General features: G+C 45.8%; 1 protein-coding gene across 3 annotated transcripts in view; it reads left to right on the forward strand.

Annotated features, from left to right (window-relative positions):
- The window catches only part of ints4 (integrator complex subunit 4), a 71,138-nt gene that overhangs the window by 18,701 nt on the left and 26,450 nt on the right, over positions 1-25,987 (forward strand). For all 3 annotated transcript variants that reach the window (XM_041199681.1, XM_041199683.1, XM_041199680.1), the window contains exons 4-13: positions 8,714-8,820; positions 10,097-10,282; positions 12,853-12,903; positions 14,400-14,488; positions 15,097-15,217; positions 16,921-16,992; positions 17,980-18,154; positions 21,861-22,066; positions 24,165-24,307; positions 25,553-25,668. In XM_041199681.1, the coding sequence (XP_041055615.1) occupies positions 8,714-8,820; positions 10,097-10,282; positions 12,853-12,903; positions 14,400-14,488; positions 15,097-15,217; positions 16,921-16,992; positions 17,980-18,154; positions 21,861-22,066; positions 24,165-24,307; positions 25,553-25,668 (1,266 nt within the window). The remainder of the gene's footprint in view (positions 1-8,713; positions 8,821-10,096; positions 10,283-12,852; positions 12,904-14,399; positions 14,489-15,096; positions 15,218-16,920; positions 16,993-17,979; positions 18,155-21,860; positions 22,067-24,164; positions 24,308-25,552; positions 25,669-25,987) is intronic.

Genomic DNA, 25,987 nt, shown 5'->3' on the forward strand with positions numbered 1-25,987 from the left:
AGGGGTGAAGATAGAGGAGAGAGTTTATAGTCTGAAGTTGTTGAACTCATTGTTAAGTCCGAAAGGCTGTAAAATGCTTAATCAGAAGATGAGGTGCTGTTCCTCCAGTTTGCATTGGTCTTCACTGGAACATTGCAGCAGGCCAAGGACAGACATGTGGGCAAGAGAGCAGGGTGGTGTGTTGAATTAGCGAGTGACAGGAAGGCCTGGGTCATGCTTGTGGACAGACTGAAGGTTTCTGCGTTTGGTCTCCCCAATGTAGAGGAGAGCGCATTGGGAGCAGCGAATGCAGTAGACCAAATTGAAGGAGATGCAAGTGAAATGCTGCTTCACCTGAAAGGAGTGTTTGGGCCCTTGGACAGTGAGGAGGGAGGAGGTAAAGGGGCAGGTGTTGCACCTTCTGCGATTGCATGGGAAGGGGATGAGGTGTTGCGGATGATGGAGGAGTGGAACAGGGTATCCCGGAGGGAACAGTCTCTACAGAATGTTGGTGTTGGGGTTGGGGGGGGGAGGGGAGGGAGTGGTGTTCGGGGAAGATATGTTTGGTGGTGGCATCATGCTGGAAATGGCGGAGGATGATCTTTTGAATGCATAGTCTGGGGTGAGAAGTGAGGACAAGCGGGGCCCTATCATGGTTCTGGGAGGGAGGGGAAGGGCTGAAGACAGAGGTGTGGGAAATAGGTCACGGTTGAGGGCCCTGTCAACCACAATGGGTGGGAAACCTCAGTAAAGGGAAAAAGAAGACATGTCAGAAGTGCTGTTTTGCAAGGTGGCATCATCGGAACAGATGCGACGGAGGCGAAGGAACTGAGTAAAAGGGTTGGAGTCCTTACAGGAAGCAGGGTGTGAGGAGCTGTAGTCGAGGTAGCTTTGGGAATCAGTCGGCTTGTAACGAATATTGGTGGACAGTCTATCACCAGAAATGGAGACAGAGGTCAAGGAAGGGAAGGGAAGTGTCGGAGATGGACCATGTGAAGGTGATAAAGGGGTGGAAGTTGGAAGCAAAATTGATTAATTTGTTCCTGGCCCAGACGAGAGCATGAAGTGTCACCGATACTGTGATGTTTGTGTTTAATATTTATCTTTTTTTTTGTAAAAGGACATTTAGTTAAAAAGAATTGTTATATAAAACCTGACAGTAGGGTGTGCTAAGTCTGGATATATTGCCCTCTGGTGGAGAATAAGGAATAAAGGAACCTTTTGTTTTCACACAGAAAGTTGGTGTTTGGAAGCAGATAGCTGTGTGCATGTTCTTAATTGTTAAACTGAGGCCCTAATTGCTCTGTCAGGTGGATGTAAAGGATCTCACGGTACTATTTTCTCTTTGTTGACCTTTCAAATGGTAACAAAAGTGGGAGCATCATTATTAGGGGCTTTGGAGGCTTTTGATCCAGCTACTATGGACTTTGTAGTTCATGTTGAACAAATGGAACAGTTTTTCATTACGAATGAGATTGAAGAGGAAAAGCAGGCCTCAGTGTTTCTTACAGTCATTGGAATGAAAATTTTCACTTTACTGAGAAATCTCATTGCTCCTGATAAGCCAGCAGGTAAAAGCTTTAAAGAGCTTGTGGACATTTTGAACCCAACCAGCTATTATTGCCAAGAGATTCAAGTTTCACCGAAGAGAGCAGCATGAAAGTGAGTTCGTTTCCCAGTTCCTGGCTGAGTTGAGAAGAAAAAGGGCATCACGAGGAGCGCACAGACCGGTTGCACTTGAAAATAAACAGGCAGTTTTAAAAGACACATTACTTGGAAACAAGATACAAAAATGATGCGAGTTCAGACGAGACAGAAAGTGAAACTAACAACGACATTGCAGAAGAACAATTGTATTGTTTTCAGTCTACTGTGAAACTAAATGAAGGACTAAAAGTTGGCTTTGCCTTAAATGTTGAAATGGAGGTTGACATGGAGCATCTGTTTTCTGTTGCTTCAAAGAAGACATGGGAGAAAATTTTCAAGAAATGTCCATCGGAGAAAACTCTCCTCCAGCTTAGCACCTACGTTGGTGAGCCTGTGAATATACTTGGAAAAATGTCCATTCAAGCTAAATATAGAGATCAATTAGCAAGGTTGCCGCTTATCATTGTGAAAGGCGATCGTCCATCGCTTATGGGCAGAAACTGGCTAAAAGAAATTTGGCTGGACTGGAATAAAATAAATAAAGTGCATTGCAACCCCATGTCACAGTCATTGTTAGTCAAGCATACTGACGCCTTCAAAGAAGGTCTTGGACTTATTAAAGACATTGAAGCCAAACTTGCTGTGAGGGCTGAAGTTTCTCCAGGGTACTTTAAACCATGTTCATTTCCCTACTCAATGTGACAGAAAATCGAACAGGAACTAGAACGATTTGAAAACTTTAGATAACAGATAATTAAGGAAGTTGATTTATGCAGAGTGGACAGTCCCAGTTGTGAAGGATGATGGATCTGTCAGAATATGTGGTGACCATAAAAGCACCATTAGCCCTTTCCTAGAAGTACATCAGTACCCGCTACTGAAAATTGAGGACCTGGTCGCTGATCTGAATGGAGGTGAATTATTCCCAAAGCTTGACCTATCACAGGCATTTTTGCAAATGCAGCTGAGTGAAGATTCCAAGACATATACAACATAGCCAGTTTCTGCCCATAAGCGATGGATGATCCCCTTTCACAATGATAAGCAGCAACCTTGCTATTTGATCTCCATATTTAGCTTGAATGGACATTTTTCCAAGTATATTCACAAAGCACACAGGTCTATATCAATACAAACAACTTCTATTTGGAATCGTGTTAGCACCAGTGATCCCACAACTACCACATAGGCCAGGTAAAGAGGAGAAGTTACACTCTCCGATCACACAGCGACCACAGAGACTCAGGCTTCCTTTAGCCAGTTTTATTCAAGCATATGCAAGGGAGCCACAATCATTCCTAAGAATGAAGACCCAGTTCCCAGATTGATTACATTTCATTACTTTTGTACTTTTTCTTATCATAACACATTTGAATACATCCAATCGGTAACCGACACACCGGTTCCCATGCTAACTCTATCCTGTTGAGTAGGGAAACGTGATTTTGCTAACCAATTATTCTAAAGGATGTATACATAATTATTATCCAATCAAAATTGAAACACGTACGCATAGACCTTGGTTCTCACAACTCAAGACTGTTTATTTGTGTTTCATCAAAGACCCCTCTTTGCCCCTTGTTCATCTTCCCATATCTAAGCTAAAACCATCTGCCCCTTCCCTATGTGAGAGAGGAGTACACTTAATCTATCTTATGTCCTGCTTGTGTCTCCAGTCTGATTCTCAAGGCTGTATAATGTTCATCTGGTAATCTTCAACTCTTAATATGTTTAGCAGCCATGTCTGTCTGGAGATTTTAAGGGTTTTTCAGTAAATTCTTAAGGTGTTCTCTTTTAACATTTTTAATTTCCCCCTAACAACCAGCCTTATGCCAGCAGGCCATGGACAAAATACTGCAGGGCCACCCTGATGTAATCTGCTTCCAAGACAACATGCTCATCACCTGGAAAAGCCTCCCAGCTCATTTAGAGAACCTAGGCAGGGTCCTGCGTAGACTGGAAAAATACAGCATTCGCTGTAAGAAATCCAAATGCTTGTTCCTGAAGCCCTCGGTGGCATACCTGGGACATGTGATCGACGAAACTGGCCCTTCCACCTCGCCCAGAAAGGTGGAGGCAGTGGTGAATGCACCACAGTCCAAAAATGTTAAGGAGCTTTGTTCGTTTTTGGGACTTGTGAATTACTACAGCAAGCTCATTTCCAGTTTGGCTACCAAGGCAGCACCACTGAATAACCTGCTGGAGAAGAATGCCAAATGGGATTGGCCACAAGCCTGTCAAAGTTTCAAGGAACTCAAGCAAGAGCTCACTTCTGCTAAAGTCCTGGCACATTTCAGCGAGAAGTTGCCTGTCAGCCTGGCTTGTGGTGCAACTGGATATGGTGTTGGAGCTGTCATCTCCCACACATTTCCTGATGGAAGTGAAATCCCCATTGCATAAGCCTCACGCACATTGTCCAAGGCAGAACAAAATTATGCCCAAGTTGAGAAGGAAGCTCTTGGACCAATCTATGGTGTCAAGAAGTTCCACCAATGTTTGTATGGGTGTAAATTCACCTTAATTACAGACCACAAGCCTTTGATCTGGTTGCTTAGGCCGAAGTCACAAACCCTGACGCTGCTGTATGCCTACAAAGGTGCGCACTGGTCTTACCTGCTTACCAGAACGAAGTTACATTTCGTTCGACTGAGAATCATGGATGCAGACTCTTTTCTAAACTTCCAGCTCCACAACCCAAAGTGAAGTCACTGCTTTAGGTTATGTTAGACATGTTAAAGTGGATCAAATTTGACTTGAAATGCAGAGGGATGCTGTGCTCTCCAAAGTTTACCTGTATACACACGCAAATTGTGTATCTCAAGTGACTATTGAGCTTAAACCTTACTACATGCATAGATTTGAGCTGACTCTGCAAGATGGTTGTTAACGGGAATCAGTTGTTGTTCCTCAAATTCCGAACCCAAATGTTAGAAGAACTTCACTTCAGTCACATAGAAACATCAAAATGAAAGTATTGGCTTGTCTACGTGTATGGTGGCCATACCTGGATTAAGACATTGAAGAATATGGGTCAAGTGCTGGTAAATGGGGTTAGGTAGGTAGGTTAGGTGTTTCTCAAGTGTCAGTGCAGACTCGATGGGCCAAAGGGCCTCTTCTGCACTGTGATTCTGTGAAGACATGGTCAGTGATTGCCTTCCATGCCAAGAAATGAAGTCTTCTCCTGCACCTGCCCCATTACATCCATGGGCTTGGCCTGACCACTCATGGCAGAGACTTCATGTGGACTTTGCCGGACCACTTCTCGGACATACGTTCCTGACTGTGGTGGATGTCAGCACAAAGTGGCCTCGTTATTCCCATGAAGTCAACTACTTCAGCAAAGACCATTGATGCTCTCCACAATGTGTTCACTACTTTTGGATTGCCGGAGCAGCTCGTATCTGACAATGGCACACCGTTCGCATCCTATGAATTTCAAACAGTCCTGAAAAACAATGGAATCAAGCAGATTCTCACCTCGCTTTACCACCCATCTTCAGATGGTGAAGCGGAGCGCCTTGCCCAGGTATTCAAAACGGCCGTATTGAAGGGGAGGACGCAAACAGATTGGAAGTTGAAGCTGAAGAACCTTTTGATGTATCGTAAACTCCACGCGCAACAACAGGTGTATCTCTTGCTGAGCTGGTGTTTGGAAGACAACCGCGTACCAGAATGGATTTGCTGTGTCCGGATTTGAAAGGAAAGATTATTTCAAGGCAACTTGATCAGAAAAGGTCACATGACACAAGTAAACCCGCTCGTGAGTTTAATCTGGATCAGTCTGTTTGGGTCCGAAATTACTGTGGGACACCAAAGTGGCTCCTGGGAAGAATCATCAAGCGCCGAGGCCCACTGACCTATTATGTTGAATCTTCCTGTGGAATCTGGAAGACAGGCACTGACCAGATTAGAGAAACCAAATCCAAGGAACCAAATTTCCAGGGATCTCCCATCACAGTGGAAAATTTCTGGGAAACACCTCCATTCGGTGAAACCCAACTAGATTCAGTTGACAAACCTGTAACACCTGTAGCTGCAACTGTTGAACCTGAACCGAGACAAGTGGAATAGGAGAACCTTCTATTTCTAAGCAAACAAATTGAGATGCTTAAGCCAACACTCTCCCCTCGACCAAAATTAACCTGCAAACCGCCTGATCGATTAGTTCCTGGCTAAAGGGGGAGGAGATGTGACGCTTGTGTTTAATGTTTAGGCTTTTTTTGGAAAAGAACATTTTAGTTAAAAGAATTGTTATATAAAAGCTGCCAGTAGGGTGTGCTAAGTCCCAGATGTATTGCCCTTTGGTGGAGAATAAGGAATAAAGGAACCTTCTGTTTTTCACACAGGAAGTTGGGGTTCGGTAGCAGATAGCTGTGTGTGTATTCTTAATTGTTAAGTAGTGACAAAACACTTCAGATACAGTCAACGATGTACCAAAAAAAAGAGTTGTGGGAGGAGGCCTGAGTAGGACTGGAACAAGGAATGTCCCACATACCTCATAAAGACACAGGCATAGCAGAAAATATTTTCTTTCTTTCAGCTGCTAAAGAACGCAAGCTCCGACAACTTATTGATACTAACGCCCATTCAGGACCCTCCACCCCTTCCCCATCCCTTTATCCAACCCCAGTGCTTGCTGTCTATTCACCATACTCTCTGGCCTTCCTCTCTCTGATGCTGAATGTTCTGTACTCAGCAAAGGACTCAGTTTCATACCCGCACGCCCTCACCTCAATGAATTTCGGGCTTGGCACGATGCTGAACTCTTCTTCTGCCGCCATGCTTGCTTGTTTGGGCAGGAGACACTTCTCCCCACCCCCTCCCACATGGATCCTTTCACCTGCCTCAATTACTCTCCCTCCCTCCACTTGTATCCCTCCCTCTAGCCTCTCAACCTGCTTTTGATCTTTTTCATTGTGAACTGTCAGTGTGCCATCAGCCGTCTCGATTTCTCCACTCCTCACCCACCTTAACCTGTCTCCTTCTGAACTTGTTGCGCTCTGTTTCTCGGTACATCATCGAACTGTATCGGTGCTGCTTCATGCTCTTGTCTGGACCTGGAAATATTTATCAATTTTGCTTCTAATTTCCACCCCTCTATCACCTTCAAATGGCCCATCTCCAACATTTCCCTTCCCTTCCTTGACTCCTCAGTCTGTTACCAGAAATAGAGACAATCCACCAATATTTGTTACAAGCTGACTGATTGACTCCCACAGCTACCTCGACTATAGCTGCTCACACCCCGCTTCCTGTAAGGACTCCATCCCATTCTCTCAGTTCCTTCGCCTCCGTCGCATCTGTTCCAATGATGCCACTTTCAAACGGTGCTTCTGACGTGTCTTCCTTAACCGAAGTTTCCCACCCACGGTGGTTGACAGGGCCCACGACCATGTCCGATCCATCTCCTGCACCTCTGCCCTCAAACTTTTTCCTCCCCCACCCCCTCCAGAACCATGATAGGGTCCTCCTTGTCCTCACTTTTCACCCCACCAGCCTCCGCATTCAAAGGATTATCCTCCGCCATTTCGGCTAACTCCAGCATGATGCCACCATTCTTCCCCTCGCCCACCCTGTCAGCATTTTGTAGGGAACGTTCCCTCCGGGATACCCTGTTCCACTCCTCCATCACCCCCAACACCTCATCCCCTTTCCATGCAATCGCAGAAGGTGCAACACCTGCCCCATTACCTCCTCCCTCCTCACCGTCCAAGGGCCCAACACTCCTTTCAGGTGAACCAGCATTTCACTTGTACCTCCTTCAATTTAGTCTACTGCGTTCGCTGCTCCCAATGCGGTCTCCTCTACATTGGAGAGACCAAACGCAAACTGGGTGACCGCTTTGCGGAACACCTTCAGCCTGTCCGCAAGCATGACCCAGACCTCCCTGTCGCTTGCCATTTTAACACTCCACCCTGCTCTCATGCCCACATGTCTGTCCTTGGCCTGCTGCATTGTTCTAGTGAAGCTCAACGCAAACTGGAGGAACAGCACCTCATCTTCCGACTAGGCACTTTACAGCCTCCCGGACTGAATATTGAGTTCAAGAACTTTAGATCATGAACGCTCTCCTCCATCCCCACCCCTTTTTTAAAAACCCTTTTTATTTTTTATTTATTTTTATTCATTTAGTCATTATTTTATCCCCATAGCCCTTTTTCTATCCTTTTTCCCCAACCACGGCCCCCTCCCCCCATCCCACCCCCAAAAGGGCCATCTGTTACTTGTTGTTCTTTCACAGAGCGCTGACCCTTGTTCTGCTATTAACATATTCTGCCTTCTTACCTTTATGCCACTATTAGCATCTTCTTTAGCCCTTACCATTACCATTAACAACCCCTTTGTTGTGTCCATGACATGTTTGTCAATCTCTCCTTGGCCCCCACCTATGGCTGACCTTCTATCCAGCTTCACCTGCTCCTATCCCTTAAGCAGTATAAATTTCATTACATTCCTACTTCTCTTTAGCTCTGAAGAAGAGTCATGCGGACTTGAGACATTAACTCTGTTTCTCTCTGCTGACCCCGTCAGACCTGCTGAGTTTTTCCAGCATTTTCTGTTTTTATTTCAGATTTTCCAGCGTCCGCGGTATTTTGCTTTTACCGCTGCCACTCTCTTCGGCTATTGCATCATGCCGTCTTTTTGTTATTTAATCTCCCCTGCCCTCTACCCTACCACAGGCCTTCTCCTTTGTTTCTCCCACCCCCTTTCCTCTTTCACTGGCTCTTAAGAGGCAGCTTGACAAATACACGAATAGGATGGGAATAAGAGGGATACGGACCCCGGAATCGCAAAACGTTTTAGTTGACGGGCAATATGATTGGTGCAGGCTTGGAGGGCCGAAGGGCCTGTTCATGTGCTGTACTTTTCTTTGTTCTAAAGCTCTTACGTTTCTATCTTTCTTCAATACACGATGAAAGATCTTTGTCGTGTGACGTTAATTCTGTTTCTCTCTCCACGGATGCTGCCTGACTTGCGAAGCACTTCCTTCAGATTTAGAGCATCTGCTGTATTTTGCTGTTGTATGAGAATATAAGTTGCCCAGGTTTTGGAGTATTTGTTTTTAAATATGGTTGTCTTGTTGCAGAGTCTCACCACGTCCTTGCCCAGTTACTGGATACTATTTTGGTGATTGGCATTCAGCTCCAGGACAATCTGCCTCTCAGCTTCCGTTTGGTGGAGATTGGATGTAAGGTAGGAAAAGTTTGCTTGTTTGTTTCCGATTTCCCTCCTTAACCAGATTGAGCCCACCAACCCAATCCAACTTGCATTTATGCCAGGCCTTTAATGTCATAAAACATCCCTCGGTGCTTCACAGGAGAATTATCCAACAGATTTGGAAACTGAGCCACATGAGAAGACATTGGCTCAAACGAGCAAAAGCTTGATCAGAAACAAGGGTTTTAAGGAGCGTCTTAAAGGAAGAGAGAGAGAGAGGTGGAGATGTTTAGGGAAGGAATTCCAGAACTTAGGATCTGGACAGTTTTTATTTTATTCATTCATGGGATGTGGGCGTCGTTGGCTAGGCCAGCATTTATTGCCGGTCCCTAATTGCCTTTGAGAAGGCGGTAGTGAACCACTTTTTTGAACCGCTGCAGTCCATGTGGTGTAAGTACACCCACAGTGCTGTTAGGGAGGGAGTTCCAGGATTTTGACCCAGTGACAGTGAAGGTACGGCGATATATTTCCAAGTCAGGATGGTGAATGGCTTGGAGGGGAACTTCCAGGTGGTGGTGTTCTCATCTACCTGCTGCCCTTGCCCATCCAGATAGTAGCGGTCATGGGTTTGGAAGGTGCTGTTGAAAGAGTCTTGTTGAGTTACCACAGTGCATCTTGTAGATGGTACACACTGCTGCTACTGTGCGTTGTTGGTGAAGGGAGTGACTGCTTGTGGATGGAGTGCCAGTCAAGTGGGCTGCTTTGTCCTGGATGGTGTCAAGCTTCTTGAATGATGTGGGAGCTGCACTCATCCAGGCAAATGGAGACTCAGGAGGTGAGTTACTTGCTGCAGGATTCCTAGTCTCTGAAGGCAATGTTGCCAGTGGTGGATTAACATTAGGGGTGCACAAGAGGCCAGAATTAGATGAGTAGATATCTCAGAGGGTTGTGGGGCTGGAGGAGATTACTGATAGAGACAAGGCCTACTCCATCTCCTATTCCTGACGTTTTTCTATCTTGGCCATGGTGCGAAGAATTCTCCCTGGTGTTCTGATCAATATGCACCCCCTCAACCAACAGATAAAATCAATTATCTGGTCATTGTCACGTTGCTGTTTGTTGGAACTTGCTGTGCACAGATTGGATGCCATGATTCCTATGTTGTCACAGTGACTATACTTCAGAAACGACCTCATTGGCTGCAAAGTGTTTTGGAACGTCCTGCGGTTGTGATAGGCGTTATATAAATGTTTGTCTGTCTTTCTTTGCATTCTGTGTAACTCCAGTGGTTTTTTTCCTTTACAATATTCAGCACTTGGTGGATACATCCCACATGGTGCGCAATAAATGTTTGCAGCTGATTGGTTGCCTGGGCTCCCTGGATAAAGCAGCGATGAAGGAGCTGGAAAGCCTTGCTGCCAGAGATGTGCAGAAAATCATCAGTGACTCTTTCACCGACCAGGATCCTCGTGTTCGAACAGCTGCGATGAAAGCCATGGTGAGTTTGGATTTGTGTGTGTGCTCTGTTCAGCGCACGCTTAGCAGGTAATCAGGTCAGGCTAGCCCTCTCTCAGACCTGAGTTGGAAGGTTGTGGTTTTAACTAGCGCTCCAGAGACTTCAGTGCATAATCTAGGCTGATGCTCCCAGTGCAGTACTGAGAGAGCGCTGCTTTGGAGGAGCTGACTTTCAGGTGAGGCGTTAAGCCGGCTGACCTCTCAGATGGATGTAAAAGATCTCTTGGCACTCTTTCAAAGAAGAAGAGGGAGGTTGTCCTCCTGGTCAATATTTATCCCTAAAAATTAACATCACAAAAACAAGAATTATCACATTGCTGTTTGTGGGAGCTTGCCATGCGCAGAATTGTCTGCTGAGTTTTGTACATTGCAACAGTACCTACACTTCAAAAAGAGTACCTTTATTGTCTGTTAAGTGCTTAGAGATGTCTGGTGGTCATGAAAGATGTGTGTGTGCAAATAGTTTGTTCTTTTTGTTGTGAAATCAAACAACAACAACTTGCACTTTATATAATGCTTTGAACTGAGCAAAGCATCCCAAAGTGCTTCACAGGACCATGAATCGGGCAAAATTTGGCTTTGGGACAAATAAGGAGATATTAGGAAAGGTGATTGAAAGCTAGGTTAGGTTTTAAGGAGCGTCTCGAAAGGAGTAGAGAGGTTTAGAAAGGGAATTCCACAGCTAAGGGCCCCGGCACGTGAAGGCACGTAAATGGTAGGGCCATTAAAATCGGGACGCAGAAGAGGCCGGAATTAGAGATCGAAACGTAGCTTATTGAACTCCAAAGGTAACTTATTGTGGGAAGCGCTCTGAGATGATCTATATAAATGCAACAAAAAGTGCTGGAAATACTCAGCAGGCCTGACAGATTCTGTGGAGAGGGAAACAGACTTAACGTTTCGGGTCCAATATGACTCGAAATATTAACTCTGCTTCACCCTCCACAGCTGCTGCCAAACCTGCTGAGTTTTTTCAGCACTTACTGTTTTTGTTTCAGGTCTCCAGCATCCACGGTATTTTGCATTTATCACAGTAATCCAGAGGCCCAGGCTAATGCTGTGGGGAGGTGGGCTCAAATCCCATCGTGGCAGCTGGTAGAATTTAAATTCGGTCGTTAAAATCTAGAGCTGAAAGCTAGTCTCAGTTTTGTGGTCGCCATTACTATCGTCGGTTGTTGTAAAAACCCATCTGGTTCACTCATGTCCTTTAGGGAAGGAAATCTGCCATCCTTACCTGGTCTAGCCTGGCATGTATTGACCTTCCCTAATTGTTCTCAATGGGAGGCCCTGTGGTGCAGTGGGTAGCGTCCCTGCCTCAGAGCCAGAAGCTCCGGAATCAAGTCCCACTCCCCAACTTGATGGCCAAGGAATGTGCGCTCATAACGCCGCCAAACAGGTCGGGTGTAAACTTGTAAATCCTTTCAACACGTGCCAATGACAGGCAGTAAGAGCGGGAGAGATTCCCATTCAGCCATGTGATGAAAAGAATGTCGGAGCCTCCACCATCACTATCCACAGCTCCGGACTACAACACGCATGTAAATGTGTATGTTGTCACAGCAATTCAGACTCCTTGGGGGCTGGTTGGCTCAGTTGGATGGACAGCCGGTGTGGGTCAGATTGGTGTCAACAGCACGTGGTTTAACCCTCGTTCCGGCTGAGGTGGATTCGGGATCGGCCTCCTCGCCCTGATCCGTGGTGGAGGCTGTGGCGCTGTGGGTCGGACCTGCTTTCGAACAGAGAACTGAAGGAGAAGAATTGTCCTTAACTGAGTGGCTTACTAAGCAGTTAAGAGTCGAGAGTGGATCTGGAGTTGCATATAGGCCAGACTGGGTAAGGGGGTGAGGCTTTTCTTCACTGAAGGACATTAATGAATGCTAACAATCCAGTAGTTACGTGGTCACTGTTTACTGATGGTAACTTTATATTTCAGATCTTATTTACTAAATGAATTTAAAATCCCCAGTTGCCAGGGTGCGATTTGAACTCATGTCTCCGAATCATTAGTGCAGACCTCCTGGATTAACCATCCAGTAACGTAACCACTAGGGCTGTCGTACCCTAGAAGTCCCGAAGCGTTTCACAGCCAGAAAATTTAAGTGTAGCCCCTTCTCAGAGGAGGTGGAGTGGGGGGAGCTCTCCCGGGTGTCAGGCGAATATTTATCCCTCAGCCAACATCACAACCATCAATACAGATTACTGGTCACTTATCACATTGCTGTTTGTGGGAGCTTGCCTGCTGCATTTCCTACATTACAACAGTGAGTACGCTTCAAAAAGAAAAATTACTTCATTGGCTGTGAAGTGCTTTAGGACGTCCCAAGCCCGTTAAAAGTTTTCATATGTTAACACAGCTTTAAGTTCAGCAGGCTGTGTGGGAGGGAGGTCTGTGACAACAATGTTCACCTGGATGGCCACTTGTCCCTTTGCACTCTCTTCTGTTCATGATAAGGCAGACCAAATTGTAATAGTTACAGTGCATCTGCGACCTGTTTGATGGGCTGCCCTGCTGAGAATTGGTGCATTTTTTTTTGTGTTTTTTTTTTGTCCTAGTTGCAGTTGCATGAACGGGGAATGAAGCTGCAGCAGATCATCTACTCCCAGGTAAGGACCTCACAAAAACATCGGAGAGGGCGCTGATGCGATTCACCGGCAGGCTTGAGGGGTCTCCAGTGATGTGGAGGGGCCTGGAGAATCTGGCATTGTTGTCCTTGGAGCAGAGAAGGTTGTGGGGAAATCCAAATCATGATGGGTTTTGATAGAGTAAATATGGAGAATCTGTTCCCCTGGCAGAAGGGTCAGTAGCCAAAGGACCCAGTTTTAAGATCACTTGTAAGAGAACCAGAGATGTTATCAGGGAATAATTTTTATTATCTTGAATGCACTGACTGAATCAGCAGCGGAAACCACTTCAATAGTAACTTCCAAAAAGGAGTTGAATAAAAACAGGGCTTTGGGGAATGAGTAAGGAAAAGTGGGACTAATTGGATAGCTCTTTCAAAAAGCCAACATGAGCACGATGGACCGAATATCCTCCTTTTGTGCTGTATGACTTTAAATACAGAAGAAAAGAAACCACTGAAGATTTGTTGTGTGGTGTGGGAATATACAGAGAAAAGTGAAAGAGAGAGGCCCCACCCCACCCGTTATTCAGTGTAACCTTGTGAATCACCCACCACACTCCCCATAATTAGGCTTGGGACTGAGCCCCCAGCTTTCTGACTTTTACATGACAACACCGTGCAAAGCCAAGCCTTTCTTACTTGAGCTGCGCAGGATATCATTGAAGAAGATTGATGGCTCACCTGTAAGGCATTAGCTGACCTCAGCAGGGAAGTGATGAGGTTTCTATGGTTGGACTTAGTACCCTTTGACTGACTAGGGTGGGGTCTGTCTTGTTGGGAGGGAAATCAGCTGAGTTTCGCACTCTTCCACTCCTGATCGCTATCTAGAGACCCCTTGCTGAAAGTACATGGACATAGGCTCTAACACTAGTCCCCCCGTCCCTCACTTGCAATGGCATCTCTGTCTGCAAATGACTAATATCCTGGCAACACAGATTGTTTCAGCTCTCGGGTCAGCAATGCCCCCTTGGGCAAGGCAGCAATGGATTATCAGAGCCTGGGGAATCCTCTGACCATGTTTGTAGGGTGGAATAGGTTTTGATTTATAATGATTATCCTTATTTTCAAATCGCTCCATGGCTTCACCCCTCCCTACCTCTATAATCTCCTCCAGCCCTACAACTCTCCAAGATCTCTGCACTTATCCAATGCTGGCCTCTTGAACCTCTCCGACTTCAGTTGCTCCACCATTGGAGGCTGTGGCTTCAGCTGCCTGGGCTCTGCGTTTGGGAATACCCTCCTTAAGCCTCTCCGCCTCTCTACCTCTCTCTCCTCCTTTAAGACTCCCCTTAAAACCTACCTCTTTGACCGGTGCCTCCTTCCTTGGCCATAATGTCAATTTCTCTCTGATTAATATTTTCCTCTGCAGCGCCTTGGGATGTTATACCACGTTAAGAGTGCTAAATCAATGCAAGTTGTTGTTGAATGTGACTGACACTGACCATTTTGTTTCTTTTTCCGGTTACCTTTTCAAAGGCTTGCAAGGCATTGTCGGACGACTATGAACAAGTGCGCTCTGTGGCCGTGCAGCTGGTGTGGGTCCTCAGCCAGCTCTACCCCGACAGGTTAGTGTTGCTGCATTAAGGCGTACTTCAGTGCGATTTAGACTGAGCTCTTGGACTGAAATCCCAACCTGATCCTCCTCCCAGCTGATTCAGGGTTAGCACACAATGGGCATACCCTACGTCAAGCAAGGCATGCGTTAGTAATTCACTTCTGGCAAATGGGGAAAGTTGCAGCTTTGACTGGTATGGGGGGGATGGGATGGGTCTGGGGCGGTGGGGCACAAAACAGACAGTAGTATATTGGCCCTCTGCCATGAACGCACCTTCCAGATTTCCTCCCTATTGACAATGCATTGATGAAAGAACTGTTTATTTACAGAGTTTGTGACTGGAGGCAGGGCTCTGTGGTTTTTGAATTTAGTTTGCAAACATAATGCCACCCCTATGAAATATTTATTATGCATAAGTCAACAGCACATGACATTAATAATGGATCATGGGTTTGCTTGTTTGCATTAAGCAGTCGTGGTTAATCTGTTGGTGGCTTTTGATTAAAGTGGTTGCATGGATTAAAAGGAAGGTAAAGAATTTGAGGATGTTCTTTCTGAGGACTGAATGAGTTGGTACACAATGTCCCCATTTTCATGCGACTGTCTTCGTTACTTTAGTATAGTTCCCATTCCGTCGTCCAATGAGGAAATTCGCCTGGTCGATGATGCTTTCGGGAAGGTTTGTCACATGGTGAATGACGGATCCTGGTTAGTGAGAGTGCAAGCAGCCAAGCTGTTGGTAGGTTTTTCCTCCAGCACCTTCCAGTGCTAACTAATAATTAAATCATTACGTTGAGTCCAGTGGTTGTGCTCCTCGTGGTAACTCGTCTTAACCCCTGTCCTTGATGAGCCTTGCAACTTCTGTCGTGGCTCATTTGAGAGCTGTGGGCTTAGGTCTCACCCAGGATGCTCCCCAGTGCAGTGCTGAAGGAGTGCTGCACTGTCAGAAAGTTGCTGCCTTTCAGCTGAAATGTTGAACCCAGGCATCCTTCTGCCCTCTCAAATAGACATTTAAAAGATCCTAATATGCCATTTCGGAGGACAGGAAACTTCACCTTTGGTGTCTTGGCCTAGCACAAAGGAAGATGGTTGTGGTTGTTGGAGGTCAGTCATCTCAGCTCCAGGACATCACTGCAGGAGTTCCTCAGGGTAGTGTCCTCAGGCCCAACCATCTTCAGCTGCTTCATCAATGACCTTCCTTCCAACATGAGGTCAGAAGTAGGGACGTTTGCTGATGATTGCACAACGTTCACCATTCGCAACTGCTCAGATATTGAAGCAGTCCTTGTCCAAATGCAGCAAGACTTGGAAAATATCCAGGCTTGCGGTGACAAGTGGCAAGTAACATTCATGCTACACAAGTGCCAGGCCCTGACCATCTCCAACAAGAGAGAATCTAACCATTGCCGTTTGAGGTTCAATGGCATTATCATCGCTGAATCCCCCACAGTCAACATCCTGGGGGTTACCATTGACCAGAAACTGAACTGGACTAGCCATATAAATACAATGGCGACAAGAGCGGGTCAGAGGCTAGGAATCTTGAGGCGAGTAACTCACCTCCTGACCCCCCCCAAAGCCTGTCCACCATCTACAAGGCACAAGTCAGGAGTGTGATGGAATACTCCCCACTTACCCGGATGAGCGTAGCTCCCGCAACATGCAAGATGCTGAACACCATCTGGGACAAAACAGCCTGCTTGATTGGCACCCCATCCAAAAGCATTCACTCCCTCCACCACCGATGCACACTTGCAGCAGTGTGTACCATCTACAAGATACACTGTAGGAATTCACCAAGGCTCCTTAGACAGCACCTTCCAATCCCAAGACCACTACCATCTAGAAGGACAAGGGCAGCGGATAAATGGGGATGCCACCACCTGGAAGTTCCCCTCCAAGTCACTCACCATCCTGACTTGGAAATATATCGCGTTCCTTCACTGTCATGGAGTCAAAATCCTGGAATCCCTTCCTAACAGCACTGTGGGTGTACTAACACCACATTGACTGCAGTGGTTCAAGAAGGCAGCTCACCACCACCTTCTCAAGGGCAACTAGGGATGGACAATAAATATTGGCACAGCCAGTGAAGCCCACATCTCGTGAATGAGTTTTTAAAAAAAAAAATTTCTCTCTGAGCCAACATCACTAAGACCAATTATCTGGCCATTATCACATTGCTGTTTGTGGGAGCTTGCTATGCACGAATTGACTGCCATGTTTCCTACAATACAATTGTGACTACACTTCAAAAGTATAATACTTCATTGGCTGTAAAGCATGGCTGTAAAGCACTGTGGGATGCCCAGAGTTTGTGAAAGACTCTATATAAATATAGTCTTTTATTTCTTTACATGCTACATAAATATCTCTTCTTGTTGATTTTGTGTCTCAGTCACACTTACAGCATTGTTGCTCATCACATTGTTTATATTTCAGGGATCCATGCGCCAAGTCAGTGTACAGTTTCTGGAGCAGACCCTTGATAAGAAATTAATGTCTGATCTGAAGGTGTGTTATGCTTTCATTGAATGACCTCTCCGAGATTTATATATCGCATAATTCCTGCTGTTATTATGGGCAAAATTCCCATCCTTATTTTCAGATTTCTCCACAGCCTTGTCCTCCCTGTATGTAATCTCCTATAAACTTCAAGATCTCTACGTTGCTCCAATTCTGTCCTGTCCTCTTCTGCGTCCTCAATTTCCTTTGCTCCACCGTTGGTGGCTATGTCTTTAGCTGCCTGAGCCTTAAGATTTATAATTCCCTCTGTAGACCTCTGCACTTCTAGGTCAGAGGCTAGGAATTCTGTGGCGAGTAACTCACCTCACAAGTCAGAAATGTGATGGAATACTCTCCACTTGCCTGGATGAGTGCAGCCCTAACAACACTCAAGAAGCTTGACACTATCCAGGACAAAGCAGCTGATTGATTAGCACCCCATCCACAAACATTCATTTCCTCTAACACCGACGAACACTGGCAGCAGTGTGTGTACCGTCTACAAGGTGCACTGCAGGAATTCACCAAGGCTCCTCAGGCAGCACCTTCCAAACCCACGACCACTATCATCTAGAAGGACAAGGGCAGCAGACACATGGGAACACCACGACCTGCAAGTCCCCCACCAAGCCACTCGCCATCCTGACTTGGAAATATATTGCCGTTCCTTCACTGTCGCCGGGTCAAACTCCTGGAACTCCCTCCCTAACAGCACTGTGGGTGTACCTACACCACATGGGACTGCAGCGGTTCAAAAGCATGTCTCACCCCCACCTTCTCAAGGGCAATTAGAGATGGATAATAAACGCTTCCATCCCAAGATGGAATAAATGGTTATGAAGAAATCCACTGGCTATGCAACGCTTTGCGGGTGTCCTGAGGCTGTGAAAAGAGCTATTTAAATCCACATTAGTCGGCGTAATTTTTATTTTGTAAGCCTCAGAAACTCTAAGCCGCGGCTTTCTGATTCTCTCCCTCCACCCCCTCTCCACGCAGAGAAAGCGCAGTGCCCACGAGCGAGCCAAGGAACTGTACACATCGGGCGAGTTCTCCAGCGGCCGTAAGTGGGGAGACGATGCCCCCAAGGAAGCGGTGAACACCTACACGGTCAACCTGATCAACTCCGGGGCCTGCGGAGCCTTCGTTCATGGGCTGGAGGATGAGATGTACGGTGAGTGGTGCCGGCCTCCGCACGGGTCATGAAATGGGTTTGATGCCGTGCTGCGTTAAAATGGTTACACAGTGGCTTGGGATGTTTTGCTATGGCGAAGGCACTATATTGTTGCAAGCTGTTGTTGCAGTGTCGGAGGTGTGGGATTTTAAACTAAGATGGATATGAAAGATTCCATGAGCTAGTCAACTTCTGTCTCTCGGGCAATGTCACCAATAATAGCTTATTTGGTCACTCATTCACTTAGTTTCTGGAGCCTTGCTATTCCTGCAAAAGCAGCAGTGATTCCACCTCAACAGTAATACATCAGCTGTGAGGATGTTGCTGGCTGCAAAATTTCAAAAACAATAAAATCACCCTCAGGCTGACATTATTATAGACCTATTCAAAGAAATGCTTTAAGTGGTGGAAGTCATGCTACAGTTGTATAAAAATCTGGTTGGACCCCACCTGGAATAACTATGTTTAGCTCTGGGCACTGCATTTTCAGGAAGGATATGTTGACCTTGGAGGGGGTGCAGCGCAGAGTCAACAGAATGATGCCTGGGGTAGAACGGGTTAAATTGTGAGGGCAGGGGTTTCACAAACTAGACTTGTAATCCTGAGAGTGTAGAAGATTAAGTGGGAGGGGTGGAGGGTGGGGCAGTGAAATCTATTTGGGTTGTTTAAGATGATTAAAGTATTCAACTAGGTAGATGGAGAGAAACTACTTCCTGGGGTGGAAGTGGCATCGTCTTAAAGTCAGAACTAGGCTGTTCAGGGGTGCTGTCAGTAAGCAGAGTGGAAATCTGGAACTCTTCCCCCGAAAATCTCTTGAGATATGCATAAGGGCTGTAACCTGATGCAGTTTTGTTAATACCGTTGAAAACAGGTTTATCACAAAAAAAAATGATTAAGAGTTCACCACTTGCGCGTAAACCGGTGTTATAAAACTGAGGATGACTTTGAAGAAGCATTCAGAACCATTTGTTGATTTTTATTAACATTGGTAGACAGTTTCTTAGTATGTTAGGCACGTATGGTGTAAAATGGTCTATTCGTGTCCTTGGAACAAGCTTAATTGTGAAGAGCCTTCTTGAAGACCTGGATGGGTGCAGTGAGCAGAAGCTTGTCACAGTGATTAACTTAATCCAGGGTCTGGGGTCCATTGCAATGTTTTTTAAATCAATTTTTTTAGAACCAATGCAAACATCACATAAACTTATTTTACCCTTAAGTCCATAATCCTTTGTAGTCGTTTGGCCAATGTTAGTTGAATTGCACTGAAAGGAACGGTGCAACCCAGAGAGTGCTCCATTCTGCCATGTCAATATCTCATTGCTTTCTAAGGAAATGGGCGTGTTTGGTAAATAAGCTCCTTTCCCTTCATTAGACCAGGCCTCACTTCCTGGCCAGAGGGCAATTAGGCAGCCCTATCACAGCCCTCTACTGCAGAGGAGGAATCAAGAAAGAACTTACATTTGCATATCACCTTTGATGACCTCAGGACATTCTAAAGCGCTTTACAGCCAAAAGACCATAAGACATAGGAGCAGAAATTAGGCCATTCGGCCCATCAAGTCTGCTCCGCCATTCAGTCATGGCTGATAAGTTTCTCAACCCCATTCTCCTGCCTTTCTCAGCCAGTGAGACTTTTGAAATGCAGCGACTGTTGTAATATAGGAAAATTGACAGCCAATTTGTACTCAGGCCCGATGGCCAACTATGTGCTAATGACCAGGTAATCTCTTTTAGTGATGTTGGTTAAGGGATAAATATTGGCCTGAACGCTCCTGCTATTCATCTAAATCGGGTCATAGTTACCTAACTAAGAGAGCAACCAGGGCCTCAGTTTATCATCCCCCCCAAAAGACAGCACCTCTGACAGTACAGCTCTTCTTCAATACCGCACTGGAGCGTTGGCTTTGATTAGATACCCAAAGCTCTGGAGTGGGACTTGAACCTTCTGACTCCAGGATGAGATTGTTACCCACTGAACCAGGGCTGATACCTATTGCAGGTTTTGTCTTGATGTCCTGGTACATGAATCAAAGTTAGTATGCAGGTACAAGTGATTAGGAAGGCAAATGGAATGTTGTCATTTCTTGCTAGGGGATTGGAATATAAAAGTAGGGATGTTTTGCTGGAGTTGTACAGGGCGTCAGTGAAACCACATCTGGAGTACCGTGTACAGTTTAGTCTCGTTATTTAGGAAGGGATATAATTGCGTTAGAAACAATTCAGAGAAGGTTCATTCGACTGGTGTCTGGGATAGGGGGTAAAAGCAAAATATTGCGGATGCTGGAAATCTGAAACAAAAACAAAAAATGCTGGAAAATCTCAGCAGGTCTAACAGCATCTGTGGAGAGAGAAACAGAGTTAATGGCCAGAAATTTCCCGTCGGCGATTTGGGGGCGGGGCCCGCTTGCCGATGGGAAAATGACGCGGGATGATGTTGGGAGGAACCCCTGACGTTATCCCAGTCCCTTTAAATTTTTAGGAAGGCAGGTGGACAGCGAAATCAGCTGTCTGCTCGCTGACATGTCAATGGCCAATATAGTTAAAGTACTTAAAGACCCTGCTTGGCCAAACTTAGGGCTGGCGGGCAGGCCAGGAGCCCCAGCGGGCTCCAGATTATTCATGAAGCTTCATCCACTGGCGGGATGAAGTTTCATGTCTGTTGTGTACCACAATAATAAAGCTGATGTGTTCCTTATTAACATGTCCCATCTCGTGTGACGTTGTCACATGAGGGGGACATGTTAATTTTTTAATGTTTCTATTTTTAAAGTTTGTACCACTGTCAGAATTCTCCCTGAGGCAGGGCTTTGCCTCAGGGAGCAGGGCGCTCTTTCGTGTGCATGCGGGAAAGAGCGCACTTTGACAACTGGGGAATCCCACCTCTCTCTCCCCCCCACCCCTGCCCCCAGCACAGGAAGCGCTTCCTGTTGGGGATGCTGTTGGGTGGGCCTTAATTGGCCCGCCCACTTAAAAGGGCGGCAGGCCCCGTTTCAGCGGTGGGGTCCGCCTGCCATCCGAGAGCAAGATTCTGCCCCATGTTTCGAGTCTGTATGACTCATACAGACTCAAAACGTTAACTCTGTTTTTCTGTATGCTGTTAGACCTGCTGAGATTTTCCAGCATTATCTGTTCTTTGTGTCTGGAATGGGGCAGGGTTATCTTATGAGGAAAGGTTGGACAGGCTGGGACTCTATCCATTGGAGTTTAGAAGAATGAGAGGTGATCTTATAGACACATATATATGATCCTGAGGGGACTTGACAGGGTGGATGCTGAAAGAAAGTTTCCCATTGTGGGAGAAACTAGAACTAGGGGACACGGCCTTAAAATAAGGGGTCTCCTGTATAAGATGGAGATGAGAAATGTTTTCTCTGAGGTTCATGAATCTTTGGAACTCTCTTCCGCAGAGAGTGTTGGAGGCAGGGACGTGGAATATTTTTAAGGCAGAAGTAGATAGATTCTTGACTAATAAGGGAGCCAAAGGTTATCCCAGGGTGAGGGGGGTGGGGGTGGGGTGGGGTAGGGAATTGAATTTGAGGTCACAATCAGATCAACCATGATCTTATTGAATGGTGGAGCAGGGTTGGTGGGCCAAATGGCCTACTCCTCCTAATTTGTATGGTTGCAGCATCTTGATTAAATGCTCTATGGAATACTTCCAATTTCCCTACGGTTTTATAGAGTTGTTTATTCTTTTGAACCGCAGAGGTCCGTAATGCAGCCGTGGAATCACTCTGTATGTTGGCTCAGGCCTCTGCCTCTTTCGCTGAGAAGTGTCTGGATTTTTTGGTGGACATGTTCAACGATGAAATTGAGGAGGTGCGGCTGGGGTCGATACACGCTCTGCGCAAAATCTCCTGTCACATCCGACTGCGTGAGGATCAGCTGGACACTGTGCTGGCAGTGCTGGAGGTGAGCGTCTTTTAGAGTTATGACATCCGTCTGTTCCTTGTGCCCTTTGCACCACACAAAATATCGTAGAAGGATACAGCACAGAGGAGGCCATCGAGACCACGCTGGCTCTTTGAAAGAACCATCCAATTAATCCCACTCCACCTACTCTTTCCCTGTAGCCCTGTAAATGTTTTCCCCATCAAGATTTTATCCAGTGCTCTTGAAAGTTGCTGTGGAATCAGCTTTACTTTTAATTTGCATTCCTAATCATCCCAATCCCCTGGTTACCGATGCTTCTGCCACTAGAAACAGTTTCACCTTATTTATTCTAGCAAAACCATTTCTAATTTTGAACACCACCTTCAGACCTCCTCATAGCCTTCTCTAGGGAGAACAGCCCTGGCTTCAACATGTAATTGGAGTCCCTCGTTCTGATATTTTTCTAGTTAAATCTTTCCCAACCCTCACCAGGTGCCTTGGCATCAATCCTAAAGTGTGGTGCCCAGAATTGAATGCAGTGCTCCAGCTGGGGCCTCTCCACTGATGTATGAAACTCTCAAGTCAGTGGTTGGGTGGTTAACCTCCACTCCAGCCTCTTCCAAAGTAACTCGAACTAACAGCCCTGAACCCCAGCATTCCCATGTTGTTGGGAACTCCTCCCTCCCTTCCCATTTTATTCCATACTCTCCAAACTGCACTGATTCTTGTTGGAATATGAGGCTAAAGGCACCAATGGTCTTTGCTGTCTAACTCACATGACCCTCCTGAGCATGAATTGTGCAGCATGTGGGGGCCTATCCTTACAGGCACAATATATGATTGTGAGTTATTGCACTGTTTCCCTGATTTCCTTCAGCCTACCGTTGGTGGTTGTGCCTTTTAGTCATCTGGACCCTAACGTCTGGAATTCCGCCCCCCCCCCCCCCCCCCCCCCCCCCCCCCGGCTAAATCTGTTTTCACCCCTTCTCTCCTTTAACACTCCTCTTAAAACCTACATGTGTAACCAAGTTCTTCCACCACCTTATGTGACCCGGTGTCAAATTTTGATAGATAACGCTCCTGAGAAACATCTTTGGACGTTGTATTGCTTTAAAGGTACTATATAGATGCAGGTCGTAAATTAATTGAATAAAATTTTAACGTAATGGTTTTGTGGATTTGCATCAGAGAATGGCCGTGAAGGTTACCAGTTTGTCTTTAACTACACCATTTGAGCCTTTTATATTGAAAGAGAACCTGTCAATTTTAATCCAGTCCAGCCACTCACGACCTGGTTGTTTGACATTTTTGCTAAATGACGAATGCAGGTTGCATAGACTGGGCTGGTGTTCCTTTGAGTGTAGAGATTAAGGGGGTGATATCGTTAAGGCGATTAAAAGAGTTTACAGAGTAGATAGCGAGAAACTACTTCCTCTGGTGGGGGAAACTCAGAACAAGGGGGAAGAACCTTAAAGTTAGAGCTGGGCCATTCGGGGTAATGCCAGGAAGCACTTCTGCACAACAACTGGACACTTTCACCTTCGTCCCGCTCCCCTATACTAAAAGAAAAGTGCTGAAAATTTCAGAATTGAGGTTGATTAGATAAGGGTATTTAGGGATATGGAACCAAGTTGGGTAAGTGGAGATTGAGACACATCTGCCGTGATATAATTGAATGGCAGACAAGGGTCAAAGGGCTGAATGGCCTCACCCTCTTCCTATGACTCTTAATGTCATCAGCTTCTTGGGATGGTTAAATAATAAATATAGAAGAAAAGAGTTGACGTTTCGAGTCCTCATGACCCTTTCACAGAACTGTTCTGTTCTGGTTCTGTTGAAGGGTCATGAGGACTCGAAACGTCAACTCTTTTCTTCTCCGCCAATGCTGCCGGACCTGCTGAGTTTTTCCAGGGTAATTCTGTTTTTGTTTTTGGATTTTCAGCATCCGCAGTTTTTTGTTTTTATATTTTTAAATAATAAATATGGTTGATCAATAATCCAAGAACATCCTTGCTTTTAAAATGGGGCTCAATACAGTAGGAATGGCAAAGTCATTCTGCTGTACCTCAAAAGAGAAGTGTGAAATGATTACCCGGAGCTGGTGTTTTGTTATTCAGTTAACGTTTTTGTTTTATAGGACTCTTCCCGTGACATCCGAGAAGCCTTGCACGAGTTGCTGTGTTACACAAACGTGTCGACGAAGGATGGTATCCACTTGGCTCTGGTCGAGCTTCTGAAGAATCTGGCAAAGTATCCGACCGATCGGAATTCCATCTGGAAGTAAGTCTTTCATTGTGGTTAAAGCGTGCCTGGTGATTCCCTGAGACAGGAAGGCCCCCCGCTTCAAACTTAGTTCTTCAATACAGCAATTTCTGTTGAGAGAATTTTAGAATGGAGGCATTGCTGGATCAGGAGCAGTGGTAAGCTACTTGCCACTCCTCCGTCAAGAGGTGTTTAAGATGACTCAAGGTGTCCATATGTTAGAGTTACTAGGGCGGTGGCTTGCGGGGCTACATGGAATCCACCTCCCCCTCCCCTGTGATTGGTCAACCCCCTCTGGTCTGTTAAAGAGCCAGGCTGATTGACCTTGATTATGTTGTGTCTTGTATGTTGTATTCCGAGAGTTGTCTCAGGTTGTCGGAGTCTCCTGCAGTGAACCAATGCTGCTCTACCATCCCTGGGTATATCGTCCTGGAGCCAAATCATTTTCAATTAAACTCCGCCTGCATTTGTTCTCAATGACCCCTGATCTATCTCATCAGGCAGGGCCTGATGTGATCAAGATCTATTGGAAGTAACACTGCCTGAAAGGGTGGTGGAAGTGGATTCAGTCGCAACTTTCAAAAGGTACTTGGATCGCTACATGAAAGGTATGTATCTGATCAATACAAATCAGCCACAATCAACTGAATGGCAGAGTGGGCTTGAAGGGCTAAATGGCTGCCTCCTGTTCCTACATTTATTGCTGAAAAGGGAGGTGTGTCGCTGAAGATTTTCATCTTGCACTAATCGGAACAAGTGCAAGAATGAGAAATTTCAAACAGTCGCAACAATTTATACTACAGGGCAAAACGAATCTGATTGGTTGGCAAGCTGACTCAGGCTGAGGCGTTGTCATGGAGAAGCCTATCAGAGTCTACTTGCCACCCAATTGGCTCCCTTTTCTCCTATAATACAAATTGTGCTTGGTTGAAATTTGGCATTCTTGCCTTTGTCCTGATGAGCGCAAGATGAAAAGCTTTAGCAGCATGCCTCCCTTTTCAGCAAGATTCAAGTTCTGTGCTACCAAGCGACTGTTCCTATGTTTGTAAAAAGAAACGTTTGCAGGACTTGGGGAAAGAGCAGGGGATAGTGTAAGTAATTGGATAGCTCTTTCCGGTGGCTGACACGATGGACCAAACAGCCTGCTTCTGTGATTTGTGATTCTCTGAATACAGCGCTGTATCAATGATATTTGAAAACTTATACTGTAATGTTTTGATGGAAAGTTTCGATGAATTTGAGTGAATTTTCTTCTCCTCCCAGATGTCTCAAGTACCTTGGAAGCAGGCACCCCACTCTGGTGTTGCCGTTGGTCCCAGAGTTGCTCAGCACACACCCATACTTTGACACACCAGAACCAGACATGGACGACCCAGCTTGTATCCCTTTTAATGTCGATTTAAAATGAATGCGTTCATTCTCTCCCTTATCAGGGTTAACGTTACAAAAGCTATCACTTTTCCCCAAATGGGGTGTTCTGTGAGACTGTGGAATGGTGGATAAAAGTCATCTCGCTATAAAATATTGAGATGCGATTTAAACTTCCAAGGTTTAAACTTTGGAATTAAAACTGAGAGCACTGCATTTACCCTTCAGGACTGTCGGTCTCTGAAAGAAAGGCTGGAGGTTCCTCACCTGATTCTGATGATGTACTGTTCACAGACTGTCTCTTTACAGATGCTGGCAGACAAACTATTT

Source organism: Carcharodon carcharias, chromosome 11, assembly GCF_017639515.1.
Source record: "Carcharodon carcharias isolate sCarCar2 chromosome 11, sCarCar2.pri, whole genome shotgun sequence".
In the NCBI taxonomy this organism is placed as follows: domain Eukaryota; kingdom Metazoa; phylum Chordata; class Chondrichthyes; order Lamniformes; family Lamnidae; genus Carcharodon; species Carcharodon carcharias.